At 39.3% G+C, this 15773-nt stretch overlaps 2 protein-coding genes across 5 annotated transcripts; one reads left to right on the top strand and one right to left on the bottom strand.

The window, feature by feature from the left end:
* Nucleotides 1-1782: 1782 nt before the first annotated feature.
* LOC103713112 (uncharacterized) lies at nucleotides 1783-9748 on the top strand. Of its 3 annotated transcripts, none has more exons than XM_088708232.2 (6): nucleotides 1783-1949; nucleotides 4187-4426; nucleotides 5843-5994; nucleotides 7870-8006; nucleotides 9252-9382; nucleotides 9476-9748. In XM_088708232.2, exons 2-6 carry the CDS (start codon nucleotides 4197-4199, stop codon nucleotides 9699-9701), a joined length of 876 nt encoding a protein of 291 aa, XP_088564358.1. In that variant the 5' UTR covers nucleotides 1783-1949; nucleotides 4187-4196; the 3' UTR covers nucleotides 9702-9748. The 3 variants fall into 3 exon arrangements, with proteins under 3 accessions (XP_088564358.1, XP_008798139.3, XP_088564359.1); XM_088708233.2 differs by having other exon boundaries at nucleotides 1822-1949; nucleotides 4155-4426; XM_008799917.6 differs by having other exon boundaries at nucleotides 9252-9567.
* Nucleotides 9749-9884: 136 nt separating this feature from the next.
* LOC103713111 (Pentatricopeptide repeat (PPR-like) superfamily protein) lies at nucleotides 9885-12776 on the bottom strand. 2 transcript variants are annotated; one of them, XM_088708231.2, is made up of 3 exons: nucleotides 11706-12776; nucleotides 10641-11632; nucleotides 9885-10528 (listed from the first exon to the last, which is right to left on the bottom strand). In XM_088708231.2, exons 1-2 carry the CDS (start codon nucleotides 12608-12610, stop codon nucleotides 10681-10683), a joined length of 1857 nt encoding a protein of 618 aa, XP_088564357.1. In that variant the 5' UTR covers nucleotides 12611-12776; the 3' UTR covers nucleotides 9885-10528; nucleotides 10641-10680. The 2 variants fall into 2 exon arrangements, with proteins under 2 accessions (XP_088564357.1, XP_008798138.4); XM_008799916.6 differs by having other exon boundaries at nucleotides 10652-11632.
* Between the last annotated feature and the right edge of the window lie 2997 nt (nucleotides 12777-15773).

The following is a 15773-nucleotide window of genomic DNA, read 5'->3' as shown; positions in this document are numbered from 1 at the left end:
GAAATTGAGCTTAGGTTTATGTAATAACTAAGTCCTTGAGGGGCTTCAAGATCGCAATATGGAAGAGGGGCTTCAAGTTCTACTCCTAGCAACAAAACAAGAGGCAACTTTTCTTGTACACCTACTAATTCAAGGATTTGTTTTCTTATTAGGCAAAAAATGTTGCTCTTTTGCATGGGGGACTGTCACATTTCATATGGAACTTTTCATTGCTAAAGGACTTTTAATAAGAGGGTAGTCTAAATATCAGAAGCAAATGTATATTTCTGGCAATTGTATTTTTCTTCTAGTACTTTTCTCCACCACCAAATTTCTTCCACTTTCTCGACACATCAACCATATTGAGATCAAATCTCTCGCTAAGTAAGTAAAAGTGAGATAATTGTGTTATAGTTGTGATGTCAAGAGTGATTAAGTGCAACTTTTGCATTGGTTACTAACATTCTATTTCATTGATGTCAAGAGTTAATAAGTGTGCCGATTCTAATTTTTTATTTTCACAAATATATATCTTTGTGAATGATTTTGATATCATCATCAAATTTTAAACCTAACCATTGATGTGAATATATCGTCGTTGAAATTCTCTATATTTGTAATAATTTTATTTCGTGGAAAAAATATCTTAAATCATTTCTAAAAAATTACCACCAAAATAAAAAAGTAAGAGTATTTGGTGCCACATGTTTGGTGACAACAATTAGCAATAAAATAATATTTAATTACCAAAACTATTAAGCAAGACAAACTTTTTATTTCATTGTCATATGGTGCTTCTTAATGATAAATTGTATTTCATAGGAGAATGTATTGTTGCTGATTGACTATTTTATTGTAATGGATGGACACTAAGGGCTCGTTTGGTTCGCGGGAAAAGAAGAGGGGAAAGTGTGGTCAACGGGAAAGTAATGAGATGCCTCTTGTTTGGTTGGAATTTTCAAAGGAGAGAGAAGGGAAAGTTATATTCCCATGGGAATGTGATTCTCACATTTCATGGGAAAGTCTTTCCCATGAGAAACATGGGAAAGTTACTTTCCCATGAGGCGGGAATCACTCCATTTTTACTTTTTTCCAAAAAGTCCTTTCAGCATTAAAGAAGCATTAAAGAGGCATTAAAAACCTAATTTTTATTAAGGGCATAATAGGAATTATATATAACTTTTCTAGGAAAGTGGATGGCCAACCAAACATAAGCATCTTGGAAATTTGTCACTTTTCCATGGTCAACCAAACGAACCAAAAGTACTTTCCTAGGCATCTTCTTTCTAGAAATTTGTTTCTCAGGAATCATATTCCTATGAAAGAAAATGCTTCCCGCGAACCAAACGAGCCCCAAGGAGATTGAATGGAATGCTCCTAGTGAAACAAACGTAGACTTTCACGGTACTTTTGGTTGCAAGTAATTATAAGAAACAATAATTTGGAGAGCTACTGATGCATTCGCCGTTTAGTACTTCATCCTTCGATGCCGCTCTCACGAGAAAGTGGTTGACTGGAGTGTGATAAATTCTCTCTCTACCATGGGATGGCTTCCGCTTTGAGGGGTCCTTTGCCGTCCGATACGAAAAGAATGGCTGACCGTTCGGTGTGCCTCTCCTTCCCCTATCGGCATCCTTAACGGTTGTATCTCGCGCGCGGACGAATGATTTCCCTTTCTTTCGCTACATCAACCGTTGGATCGCACCTTGCACAAATGTCAAAGCATTCTAATTTCTTTTTCGAAGCGGCTATTGCGAGGGAATTATTTCTTGTCGACGACGTCATCAATATGCGATCCAGAAGGATGAGGTGCGTCCCCAACAGCCCTTCCTCGTTTTTATTACGACCCGTCTCCTGCCGCACAAGCCCCTCTCCAAACCCTCTCGCCCCCCTTCTCTCTCTCCGAGCTGGGAGCTGGGAGCTGGGGGCGGGGGAAGGCTCTCCTCCTCTCTCCCTTCGATCTCTCTGGGGTACTTCTCTCATCTCTTTCCTTGTTATTATTATTATTATTATTATCGTGATCCCCATGACGTGTAATCTCTTTATATGCGCTAAATTGTATCCACTGACATAAGGATTGTCTAATTAGTTTCTCCCTGCCGAATGATTTCAATAGTAGTTTTCTCGACGAGTTTATTAATATTGGGTTTGTTTTCCTTGTTTTAGGAAATGAGATTTTATGGATTCTTTTCTTTCATAGGCAGAATCAGATGTTAATCGGCTGAATTGAATTTTTGATGGATTCTTGTGAATTATTTTCTAGATGCAAGACTGGTTCGAGATGATCTGGAGGAATGTTTTTTTTTTTTGTCGAGTTAATTACTATCTTGTTAGATGTGGATTCTTTTCCTCCTTTTTGGGTTTTATGTTACCTTCTGGCTCAAAGAAGGAAAAAAGGGGTACTTTATCAAACAACAAGTCCCTGAAAGGTCTTTCACTCAATATTTGGGAACAGACACGGAACCCTATTTCGTTGGCTGTGACTGGGGATTTGAGGAAACAATGTTAATTGACACACGTAATTGATGCACAGCTGCACAGCAGGTTGATGCATCAATATTAGGTATCAACACATCGTAAGTCATCGTATGTATGATAGATCTGCTGGTTGTAATAAATGTATCAAATCTTTGACTATGTCGTGATTGGCATACTCTGTTAGTGATTTTTTTGAATGTCATGTGGTAATTAAGGCAGCAGATGGTAATGAATCAAGAGGAATTGGAATAAAGGAATTCCCCAATAAAAGGATGTACATGGTGAAAATTAGGGGAACAAAATCCTCGTCTACCCATCCATCCTGTGAAATTGTTAACAAGAATAGGAACACATGAAAAATGAGGTTTGTGAGTAACCTTGTATTCACAAATGATACTGAAAATTGAATAGGTGTCCAGGAGACAATTCTTGAAGTGCAAGGAGACATCCTTTTTCAAAGAAGTGGAGGACAGTGCGTAGAATTCTGATGTTTAAGTACTCATTTTTTCTGAATGTGGTGTTAATTAAACTGGTAGATATCATGTCAATATGAGAATGAAAGGGTTTCATGAAACCCCAAAATAACAAGTGCAAAATATTTTGATGCATCTAACAAACTGCATCATCAATATATTGGAAGAGCTAGGAGAGATTTCTTTATTAGAAGTTGATTTGAGCCAGGTTGCAAAAGCTATGACTGAAATGAGAAGTTCTTTATCTGATACAGCAGATCATGTCTGGAAATAGACATCGGTCCTGATGATGTGAGGATGCTTATTAGCCATTGCATATGGATGTACACTGGAGCAGTGTATAACATGCACTAGTAATTGATTCCTCTCCTTTTCGACTGATTAGGCACTAGTAGTAACTACCAACTTGTAATGTAAAAGACGTCTTTGTAGAGGAGTGATTGGTTTTGGGTGTCATTTGTTCATGCGGTGATTCCTTGGTGTGTGCAGTATGCCTTTGTCATTTTCTGCTATAGTGCTCTGTTGCTTGTACCATGCTGCATCTGACTGTGACTTGGAGCATAGCACTGTTTCAACAGTTCCTTATATATCTATTCTGCTGATCTTTTCCTCTCTCTTTTTTGGCTGTTCTTGTTGTCTTTCAGTGGTAGAATTCTTTTTTGGGGTTATTGATGCGGTGCTTAGTGTTTCCGTTATAATTCTCACAGTGAGAAATCTGGATTATTTTATGACGAATGAAAGTTTAGCTCAATCCGAGAAAAATGGCACTGAAAGTTAGGATGATGTGGGACATTGAAATACTAAAAATTGCATTAAAGCATAATCTGTTGGGAAGTTGAGTTTTCAGAAGGGAAATTGATAAGGACAAGTAGATCAAGAAAGCCACTTTTAAATTCAAAGGTCAAGTCTTAGGTGCAAGGCTTAGACAATTAAGAAGTTTGTGATAGATCTCATCATTTAATATATAGATACATATTTTCACATTTGTAAGTATTTCTGAAGGATGATGCAGAACTTCTCTATTCTTTTTTCCTTTTTCCATGCCAAAAGCAGTAATAGATGTGGACACACATTTCTTCATTATTGTGTTCAATATCTGTAACACTGTTGTTCGAAGGATAGCTAATAGTGCATTTACTCAGTTTCTCCACTGGCAAAATGCTTATATCTGAAGAATTGCTGTAACCATTTTGATTTTATTTTTGTATTTGTTGAACAAAGCAGAGATTATAGCGAGCTGTTAAACTGTTTTGCAGAAGCCTTGTGATGGAGGAGGACAATGATAATGCTTTTGGAAAGCTTCCCGATCATCTCCTTGTAGAAATTTTTGTTCGGTTGCCTATCTGTGAGTGGGGTCAACTATCATCCATCAGTAAGCACTGGGCTACTATATTTCGAGGGGAATCTTTGTGGCAAACTGCTATTTCCAGGAAATGGCCTTTGGCTGGTCAGAGGAAACGATGGCCTGGACCAATTCCTCGAGGTTTGGGTAGGAGGTGAGTTCTTTAAGAAAGTCTTCCAATTTCCTTTGTTTTTCCAGGAGATGTTGCCTTAAAGTTCTACTTTGCTTTCATTTAGCAAACACTGGGAGATATTGCAAGAAAATTATACTTCAGTTTCTTTTTCACCAAAATGGGTCACTTTTTCTTTTTTTTCCCCTCCTCTCACACAAAGTCCATTTTAGACTTCAATGGACCATTATAACCCTACACTCATGACTGCATAAGATCATTTTGCATGTCAATTGACCTATATTGCATTCTTCCCCTTTCTATTGCACTTTGCAGTGTTGTTATCTCCCACCTAACATCATATGCTCGGATATGATTACACATTCAACTGAAGGAAACTTTTCCCAACCTGTCCATTCTGATTTTTTGGCTTCTGATATATTTAAGTCTCTCTTGAAAGCAAGGTAGCTTTATAGTGTGTAATAATCTCTTGATAATAAGACAAAAATTATTTCATTTCTGTAGATCACTTTATGTACGGTTGTACGCTAATTGGGTTACCTGTTGACATTGAGAACTTATATGCCCTTTTTCTCAATTTTCTATACTAATGCTAAAACATAATTATTCCATCCTTGAAAAGTTGTTTACTGGTTATTTTTACAAGTGATAGTCTCTTGCATGTTAATCTGGTTAGGCATCTGTTTAAGTGATTTTGCAGGTCCCCCTTTTCCAACATCTGATTTTGTTGTTATGATTCAAAAATTTTCAATGAAAGAGCTATAAACATGATGATGAATTACCTTGAGAAGTGACTCAAGGAATTTTCTGCAAAGGATCTGTGAATGTGAAGAAAATATCATATTGCCATGTCGGAAGAGGTCTGCTTGCGAGAGGTGAAAGGGCTTTTGGCAAATAGAATTCTTGAGAGCCCTCAACATGCTGTTGCTTGGTAAAGCTTTTTGTGGGTCTGAATTTGTGGAACACAGGGACAACCTCCGGTTTCCAAATTGGTTGTAAATGGTGATTTCCTTTGCAATAATCTTATATAATAACAATTGTGACATAGTGAAATGTTTAAAATGGATTTTGTGATAGTAATGTGTCCTGTCTGGAGACACCATATTTTTTTAACCTTGGATGTTTTTCTACCTAAAGAAGGGAGGTTATAATACAGAATTTTGAATTTTTAGAGCAGATATGTTGTCTTGATGTATCTCCAACAGGTATGTCTAGCAGATTGGTGTAACCTTTTTATTATTATTATCATTTGGCAAGCATCATGTGATAGAATTTCTACTGAAAATTTTCAATATTTTTAGTTAATGCACTTAGTGGTAGCGGATACCATTGCAAACAAGATGATTGTTGAAGTTTTGTTGTTCACTTGTTTGAGCATTTAAGAAGAGCTATTTTATTGAAGTAATATTTTACTGACTAACAATTTATCTTATGTATCAGGAGATATGCAGCCTTATATGTCAGTGAACACATTATTGCGTTGAATGGCGAAATCGACGAACTTGTCGGCCACATTTACCTATATCTGAAAGAGCAGCTTGAGCTCTCAATAATGCCGCCTCCATCTAGTATACTCCATGGAACCATAATTGGTGGGTTTTCTGTGTTTTCAAAGTTGCTGCTATTCTCTCTCTTCGTTGAGGATATTTAGCAAGTTTGTATTTCTTAATATATTATGTTTGAATCATTTGCTATAGCTATAGAAGAAAGGGTACCAATGCTCATTTCTCTTGTTTTTGGACAAATAATTTGCATACGCAAAACGGGCAATTGGGACTCATAATTCAGAGTTTTTTGCTGCATGACCTGGATTCTTCTTTTTTATTGCATTAAAATGAGCATTTGAAAATTTGGAAATATACTCTTTTTTTTTAGTGGTTTTATATCATTCCCTTTTTTTTATTTTGTTTGGTATTTACGTATTACAGAAGAAAAATAAGACCTGACATATGATGTGATATAAGTGGAATTTTTGCATATATACCCCTCTAGAAATATAGTTTATTGCAAATTTACCCTTCAAAATCACTATTTGCATATATACCCCTTAAACACCCCATTTTTCAATGTTGTCCCTTCTGTTAGATTTTTGACTAACGGTGTTAGTAAATAACATTTTTAAGTGCAAAATAGCACTATTATCCTTTTACATATACCTTTGAAAAATTAATTGAACAATATAGCTTTTACAGTATAAATTGAATGTTAAAATATTCTAGGGGTATTGATGTAAAAGGGTAAAAATATCAGTTTCATTGAGAGTGTTATTTATTAACATTGTCAGCCAAAGATCTAAGGGGAGGGGCAGCATTGCAAAAAACAAGCCATTTTGAGGGGTATATATGCAAATGGTGATTGTTGAAGGGTAAATATGCAATAAACCATATATACAGGAACTTTTGCTTATAAAAATTTGAGAACAAAATAAGCAGAAGATGATTTTCAAACAGAACAAAGAAGCCAGGCTAGAACCACAAATGCAAATTTCCCTGCATGTGGCTCGTTCAAGATGACATCTTCGGATTTGCATGAACTAGCAGGCCGATCATTAAGTGGGATGCTCCCTCGAGCATGAGCGAACCTTTTCATGTGTGTGTACGAGAAACTCTAAATTTTATGACATTGAATCTGTTTCCATGTCATGTTTTTTCTTACCTATTCTCCAAAAGACATCAAATCAAGGAATGCCAAATCGTCCCGAACCGGACGGTTCAAGGCGTACGAAACCAAACTGAACAATTACTAGGATGGTTCAGCTGGTCGATTTAGTTCCCAAGCCGAACCTTTTTTTTATGAACCCCTCTGATCCTCTCTATCTCAATCTCCCGATTCCTCTCTCTCCTCACCCTCTCTGTCTCTTGATTCTACTCTCTGTCTATGATGATGACGACTCCAAGATGACAATACTAGCTAAGGTTAGGATTCTGCGATGATGAGGTACACCTCTCTCTCTCTCTCTCTCTCCTTCCCTCTCCTCCTCCTCCTCCCCGTCTCCCTCTCCATCCCCGGGTTCTGATAAACCTCGGCTCAGTATGGAACGTACTCATACTGTACCAAACCAATCGCCGGCTAGTATGCCCTTCGGTACCAATTCGGTGAACCTTATTATATTTTCAATCACATGAAATAGTGGAAAGACAATGCTCCTATCTTCTTTCTTGTTGCTACTATTGCAAAATGTGTTAAAAATAGACTTATGCAAAGATGTCTTTCAATATGTGCTGTAAGTCAAATAGCAAGAGGGATATAAAAAATTTTTGGGGACACAATTTCATGTTGATTTCTATTTTGCTAATTTGTCCAACATTTGAAGGTTCATATATTTAATTGTTCTCTCCCTTCCATAGATATAGGATTTTTGAATTTTCCATGATGATGATGAGAAAACTATGTTTATTTTTGCTATGAACCTCCAATGACGCACACAATTCCTCTCACTAGTTAGGGACATTTTTTCCTTCAAGCAGATCAATTTATTGCTTGTGGTCGGTCACGAGACAAGGGCCATGAACTTGCTTCACAAATCTGGCTAGCAGTTATCAACAATTTGGAAGAAAATGAGCACACCTTTTCACTACTAAAACGTCTTGCACAAGAAGGAGATGTAAGCATTGTCATAACTCTCTTTTAATCTCACTCAGTTTGTGCTAGACAATTGCTCTTCATATATATTATGGTTTTAAGAAAAATGCTTATGGTTACATATTTAAATAAAATATATGACAATTTCTCAAAACAAGATAACCTTTAGAAAGCAAATATGCAATCTTTTAAACTATATTTTCACCACATCTTTTAGAGCAGCTTTCAGCTTATGGACCACGTACATTTATGACAATGGGATTTATAGAGCAAGTTAGAGAAATCTACCCCTTTTTAAATTGGAACAAGGAAGATGATTTTGACATCCAACGCAAGGGCATGCACAACCATATAGACTTCTTTTTTATATACTAAAGTTGATAATTTATAGAAGCAAGGCTTTTAGTCTCGGTGGCGCATACTGTACCAATAGTTTACCAGTGTGGGTCGGGTCAATACAATAATATGCCCGTAACAACATGCTACACTGCTGGAGGCAAGACGGCAGCTGTACCATATGTCTACACAGTAGCATATCGAGGCCCCCATACTCTACCTTGCCTTACTGGAGCAGTACGATCTACCTGGTATTGGGTGATCGTATTCGATATAGAAAACCTTGGGTTAGTATCGTGCCACATGTGATTAGTATTTAGCAAGGATTCAAGCACTGATTATGCCATGCTGCGTTAACAACATGTTGGCATTATGCATGCACATGTGCCGCAATAGCCTATGAATCATAGGTTGTCAACCCATGCTGGCCCATTTCAATACATATTCGTTTGCATGGGTTAATATGGCTACCACTCAGTATGGAGCCTTTTTTTCAGAAGTTTTTACTTGTTTTGGGATGGCAAATACCGTGCCAGCCAGACCCATTGGCACAGCACTTGAGTCCTTGCTTTGAAGTCATGAAATAAGTTCATTAACAAAGGCAAGGCTCAAGACGTTGCAATGCCAGCTGGACGAGCTGTGTGAGGCCTATTTTTTTCTAGAAGTCAGATGGTGAAGAAGCATGACAACATCTATGGAATTGGAAACTGTTGAGCTACAATATCCAAAGGAAGAAGTTAAAAATTAAGACATTCAATATACATCTCTTGTAGGAAACTGTGGTTTAGAAATTGCTTGTGCGCAGGATAGCAAGACAAACATGCTTGCCGCATAAAAGATCATCTCACTTTCTTGCCTCTTTTTCTGTAGCTTGCATAAAACTGTCATCATAAGACATAAAGCCTTTTTTCCATGTATTTTTAATTTGCAGTCTTTTCTTCCATATCCATACTCAAGACCATACAAAGTATTGTGGAGGGTATATGAGAAGCTATTCACAGATTTCCGCGACTGCTTCAACCACTCAGACTACTGCGATATATTGGCATGTGCAAAATCCAGGTTCCAGCCAATACCATCTTCTTGGTTGGGCTATTAGCTTCTAAAAACTGTTGTTGGCTGCACCATGTAATTTTACCTGTAATTATCTTACAGACCATGCAAATGCCAACCAGCTGCTGTCCAAACTTCCAAATTTTCATGTACAGCAGGTATCTTAAATGAAAGTATAATGTGGTTGGAGTGCCTACAGATGCAGTTATGTCATGTCACACTTCTTTTCAATTCAGCTGTCTATCAAAAGCTGAATATGCGATGCCTTGCAGTGCTTCTTGCAGAACTACATATGATTATTATTATAGAGCTGCAGTTAGTTGTATAGACTTTCAGAGAATATTGAAGTTGGGAAAAATTTATTTGTTTTCTCAACATTATTGAAGTCCCTATGTTTCCATTTTTGTTGATGGCATGAGCCTGAATTGGCTGCTATCAGCATTCCATGTAACAACCAGCAATTCACGTTTCTTCTGTAAGCATATATTTTGCACATGCAAGGAAGCCCAGATGATGAAACATTTACACTTTATCAATGGAAGAGAAGTAGAGCAACATGACAGCAATCTCTTGCTCTCTCTCTCTCTCTCTCCATAACACACATCCCTGTATATCAAATGCATAGAACACATTTTTAACAGTGTTTTATCATTTTTTAGCATTACATGTTAAATTGTGCTTCTTAGATCTTCATCGTGAACGCTGGACAGATTGATGAGTTCATTGGGAATGTTGTTATTCCTTGACACTTTATCTCCAGTGTGCTTTTAGGAGATTTTTATTTTTATGAGAATTCTGCTGATGCCAGACCCCCTACACAATGCATGCAGCAGTATTGCAGCGTTTGCTCAGGATATTTGAGATGATGGATCTCATCGTTCATCTAGAAATGGAGCTGGAGTGGAGAGGTGATAGCTGTCTTCTAGCATCCATTCATTTGTGCGACACCTCATATCATCGATGCCGATCATCGTGGTAGGAGCTTTAGATGCTGATGATATATATTTGTGAAATTGTTCCTAGTCTCTGTAAGGCTCCTTGTGATTGCACCGAAGGCGGCTGCTTCTGCCTGTTAGAATGCTCAAAAAATTTCCTGAGAGGACCCGTATATGAGGACACCTCTTTCTCCAAAACCAAGAGGTCTCTTCTGGCCGCCTGCAAACATGAAGGAATATAAGCAAATCGAAATAACCAATCAACCGATCAAACTGCTATCCATGGAACAGTACAAATCTAAATCAAAGCATTAGATGGCCATACTCATTACCAATGAAGTACCTTCTTTTGATCAATCCCATACTGATTCCTCACAACAGGTCAGCGTTTGGGCTGTATCCTTCCATCTTCATCTCCTCAACCAGTATTTCGATCATTTGACAAATCTCCGCAGCTTTTAAGTGCAATCCATCACCAGCATGGAATTCATGGACTCGGCCATCAACCTCAATCCAGCTACAACCAGGGGTTTTGCTTATGCCCCTCTCCCTCATCAACCCTCTCATCCTCGCTGAATCATCCCACCTCTTCGAGCCCGCATAAATTTTAGAAGAAATCACATAATTCCCAGAGTTAGAAGGATCCAACTCCAGAATCTTGTTTATAACCCTCTCTCCAACTCCCACATTCCTACAATTCCTACAAGCAGCAAGCAGAGCCCCAAGCACAACCGCATCAGGCTTCTCCGGCATCTTCTCAACGAACTCCCATGCTTCTTCCAGGAGCCCAGCACGCGCTAAAAGGTCCGCCATGCAAGAATAATGCTCGATCTTTGGAGCAAGTCCGAACACCGATCCCATGCAATTAAACCACCGACGGCCTTCATCAACGAGCCCCCCATGCACGCACGCAGATAGAATCCCAACAAAAGTGATCTCATTTGGCTGGATTGCTCCTTCCTCATTCCTCATACGTTCGAAGAGCGAAATGGCTTCTCGGCCTCGTCCGTGGAAGGCAAGGGCGGAGATCATGGCATTCCATGAGACTATGTTTCTCCGCGGCATCGTATCGAAGATCCGGACTGCTCGGTCCAGATCTCCGCACTTGGCATACATGTCGATAAGGGCCGTGCCGACGTATACATTGCGGTGAATTCCTTCTCGCGAAGCGTATGCATCCAGCCATGAGCCCAGCTCAAGGGCCCCAATCGCTGCGCATGCCGAGAGCACCCCAACCATCGTGATCCTGTCCGGCTCTGTCCTTGCCTCTCTCATGGCGTGGAATAATGCAATGGCTTCATGGGACATCCCATTCTGTGCGTACCTGCTCAAACAAAGATATCTAATGATTCAGTATGAAGGAGCATAAAAGGAAGTGAAAGTTTATATATACTCGCCCTGTGATCATTGCATTCCACACGACCAAATCCTTCTTCGCCATACCATCAAAAACCCTCCTTGCAGACTCGAGATCCCCACACTTGCCGTACATATCAATCAATGCAGACCCGACAAAGGAGTTTAGCTCCAATTTCTTCCCCTCCACCAAGCCCTCCAAGCACGCTCCGAAGCTCAGGTCGCCGAGGTCTCCGCATGCCGCCAGGACGCTCGCCAGAGTCACCTCATCCGGGTCGAACCCCTCCGCCCTCATCGTCCGGAATAACCCGACGGCCTCCCTTGCAAATCCCATCCTAGCGTACCCCGAAATCATCGAATTCCAGGAGATCATATCCCTGTGGAAGATTTCATCGAACACCTTACGTGCGGCGCCCACCGCGCCGCACCTCGAATACATGGTGATCAGGGAATGCTGGACGTGGTCATTCGCGTCGAGCCCGGCCTTGAAGACGGACGCGTGGGCGGTTCGCCCGTGGTACGAGGATTGGAGGTTCGCGGAGGCGAGGAGGACGAAGGGGTAGGTGTAGTGGTTGGGCTTGGCGCCGGATTTGAGCATGAGGAGGTAGTAATGGAGGGCGAGAGAGTGGTCGTTCCAACAAGTGGCGAGGCCGCGGATCATGAGATTGAAGGAGAAGTCGTTGGGGTGGGGGATTTGGGAGAAGAGGAGAGTGGAGTAGGGGAGGTCTTTGAGGTCCACCACGAGCTTGGAGAGGAGGTGGTTCGGCTTCTGGATCGAGGAGGTGAGCATGTGGGAGTGGATCTGCTTGAAGGAATGCAGGGAATCGCATTGTTTCAAGAGGCTCAGGACGCGGTGGTGATGGTGAGTTCGTTCTTCTTGGGCTCTTGGAGGAAGAAGGAGGAGGAGGGGAGGTGGTTTGGCTTTCGGGAGTTTGGGTTTTAGCATCGTTTTGATGGATGATCAGATAAAGCATTTGCCATCTTGACATATGATGCATTGGAGACCATGCATGATATGTATGGAAATTAACTTGGAGAGGGAAAGAAAGACCATGCATGCTGTCAGAGAGAGCATTGGTTATTTTTCAGGCATATCTCCATGATGAAGCAAACTTTCATGATAATTTTCTTATCTGTGCTTCCAATTATTCATTAATATTTGACCAAGCAAATGGTATATACAACGAACATATTCTAATTGGCATAACAAATAGTATAGTTATATCAGATATATTCTATTCTGTTATTTGTCTTGGTAAATATATAGAAGAGTGGTGCATACAAGCTGCGAGTGTTATGGACTTAGATCCTTCAAATGACTCAGCGGATTGATCAGCTTGTTGAAATAATTACAAACTACTATTTTTTGTAAAAAAAATTATTACTTTTTTATGTTTTTCTTTCTTACAAATTTTTTATAAATAGTTTATGTAAAATTTTCTTTTCTAATAAAGGCTAGGTGGCTTTATCTCTCTCTTCGTCAAGAATGTTATGAACTTGGATTTGTTTTGCGGAGCTAGATTTGGTTATATGCTGAATGTTAAACTATAGGATTAGTGGAAATTAACTAGATGCTTATACTTACTCTAGGCTCTTTACCACAGTGATAAGGTAAAGCAAAAATATGAGCTTTCGAGAATAATATTTGTCGTCAGGTGGGAGGTCCGCCACCTTCACGTTTACATGTCTACATGGGCCGGGGTTTCTCCGTCAACTTCTATTCTTTCCGAAATAATGGAGGACTCTCGATCGTTCCCTACAATAAGGCATTATGGAAGGCAACCGTGCACCGGAGAGTGAATGTTTTCATGCAGCCTTCATTAAAAAAATAGGTTCCATACTTGTGAAATCTTAACTAGAAAATGATGGCCTGCAAATCTTTGGGTGGGACTCCCACGAAATGACTTCCCACCTATATCTCCATGCATTGCCCATCTGTCAAAGGAGTATGGTTAGCTATCAACGAGTGCTTGAGTTGGGGAGGTTGGCCATCTTCCTTGAAATTGTTATGGACCTCCTCGCATCTTCCTTGAACTTGCACCAGCTCTTGTTGGCGAGTGTGGATCGAAATTAAAGGAACTCAAAGAGTGTTTCTTATGGAAGTTGCTGTCAATCAATCTTGCACTACTGGAGGCATTGTCAAAACTTTGAGTTATGGTCTCATCTTTGCACTGAAAAGAAAGTAGAACACCTTGCTTTATCAAAGAAGATGGTGCCTCTCCTTAAGATGGAAGGCAATTCAGACTCTTATCGCCTTGTTCCTTGTCATATCTTTTGCATTCTCTATTAATAAATCAGGGGAAAGGATTCCTTCCTGCAACTGCATGAAAAAGAATGCACGCGTCAGCATCCTAATCAGCTCGCCAACCTTGGGATGGTCAAAAGGCTAAAACTAAAGCTCCTTTCCGCATTTTGAGATTGATCTGATCGCCGGTATCACTGTATATTTATCTCAATCCACAGGGCTCCTATTGACCGCCGTTGGCTTCTTTTAGAACCTGCAAACTGGGAAGTGACTAGAAGCGGCGAGATAATTTACTAATTTATCTCTTGCTTATTACTTCAGCTTTTTCGTAAGGGCGGTGCGGCAATTTGTGGCTTGATCCACCGATCCGGCTTATGAACGGCCTGTTTTAAGCAAATTTGGATTTGGCATAAATAGATTTGAGTAATAAATAGTCAGCCAGTCCAAATCTGTTTCTTAAATAGGTTGGTTTGGATATAAACTTTTGACATGTTTAACATGTTTTGACTCGTTTAATAATTAGATAGGATTATAAACCAATCTGTTTAACCTCTTTAATCCGATCCGCTTAATCCATTTAATTTGTTAAAAACTTTTCTAGTCCGTTCAACTTGTTTACCTGACTTGATTTATTTAATAAATAGATTATGTGGGTCGGTTAAGTTACCTATTTAATAAACAGATTGAATTTAGATTTGAACTTTTGACCTATTTACTAAACAAGTCGAATTTGGGTTGATGAATTTTTGATCCAATCTGCATCCAATCCGACCTGTAGCCGATCCAATTGCCACCTCTACGTTCTAGAAGCCTAGCCATCTTTATGTAGAAAATGGCTTATGGTAAACCTTCTTCATGTCTTTTTGAAGTTTTTAGCACATAAAACTACCTGAAGGAAGGGTCCATGCCTATCTTATTCAATTGGGTTTAAATGGGCCATTAAGCAAACAGTTAGAACAACCGCTCATATATAAAATTAGTGTAATTGACATCCATCATTCGGGAGCTCATCAACCGTGCGGGCAGCTTGTACAGTGTTATGACTCGTAATTTAGATCACGCTCAACTATTTTGATTTGCATGGGCCCTTAACATTGAAGTTAGCTTAGAGCAACATCTACCTGTCATTTAAAAAAAAGAAGAAAAATTCTTCGCCCAGCCAGGGAGATGGTTTAGTCGCTATATATTATTATTTTTTCTACGCCAGGCTTGCACATAGATGGTTTAGCAAATGTCTGGATAAGCAATTATTATTATATCCTACACAGCATGCACCATATAGCAAATTATAATAATTTATTTCTATAGCAGTGCACCGAAACGAGTGCTTTATAAATAGAGCTCATAGAAACAAATGGTTGCGAGTTGGCAACATGCATAGCTATATGGTGCACACCATGCACGATATAATTTCTTCAAAACTAAGGCATCAAAATGAAACTTTTCATTTTAGATGGACCAAAAGAATCTTTATCTCTTTTGCTTTTCCAGCCCACCTATATTTCACTTTACCCTTTAGAAAATTCCCAATTTCCCCAAACCTTGAGGTTTTAACAAAAAAAATACTAATACTATTTTGTTAACTTATACAAAACTCCTTTCTAAGCCCACAACACAAATATTTCAAAATATCTCGAAGATCTCCGCACAATTAAACTCCCTTTTTTTTACCGTTAAATTCCCTGCTGACAAAATTACTAATTTACCCAAGTCCTAAGGAAGAGCCAAGCGGCATTTCTGGACGACCAGAAAAAGTTAGTTGGACAGCAACGTACACCAAGGTGACTTTGGACTTTTTCCTTCCTAAAATAGGCATCGAGCGCCTCGATGCGTCCCCTCTTAGTCTTATACACAGAAACAGTGT

Source organism: Phoenix dactylifera, chromosome 12 (assembly GCF_051530095.1).
Source record: "Phoenix dactylifera cultivar Ajwa chromosome 12, Ajwa_hap1_PhDact_Kaust_v1.1, whole genome shotgun sequence".
Lineage (NCBI taxonomy): Eukaryota > Viridiplantae > Streptophyta > Magnoliopsida > Arecales > Arecaceae > Phoenix > Phoenix dactylifera.
Note: the sequence above shows the minus strand (reverse complement) of the source record. Positions and strands in the feature narration are given on the sequence as shown.

Coding starts and splice junctions, on each gene's coding strand:
- LOC103713111 (XM_088708231.2), bottom strand. CDS start 12,610: ATGCTAAAACCCAAACTCCCGAAAGCCAAACCACCTCCCCTCCTCCTC. Junction 11,633..11,705: donor TGGAATGCAATGATCACAGG/GCGAGTATATAT, acceptor TTGTTTGAGCAG/GTACGCACAGAATGGGATGT.
- LOC103713112 (XM_088708232.2), top strand. CDS start 4,197: ATGGAGGAGGACAATGATAATGCTTTTGGAAAGCTTCCCGATCATCTC. Junction 4,427..5,842: donor CCTCGAGGTTTGGGTAGGAG/GTGAGTTCTTTA, acceptor CTTATGTATCAG/GAGATATGCAGCCTTATATG. Junction 8,007..9,251: donor GTCTTGCACAAGAAGGAGAT/GTAAGCATTGTC, acceptor TTTAATTTGCAG/TCTTTTCTTCCATATCCATA.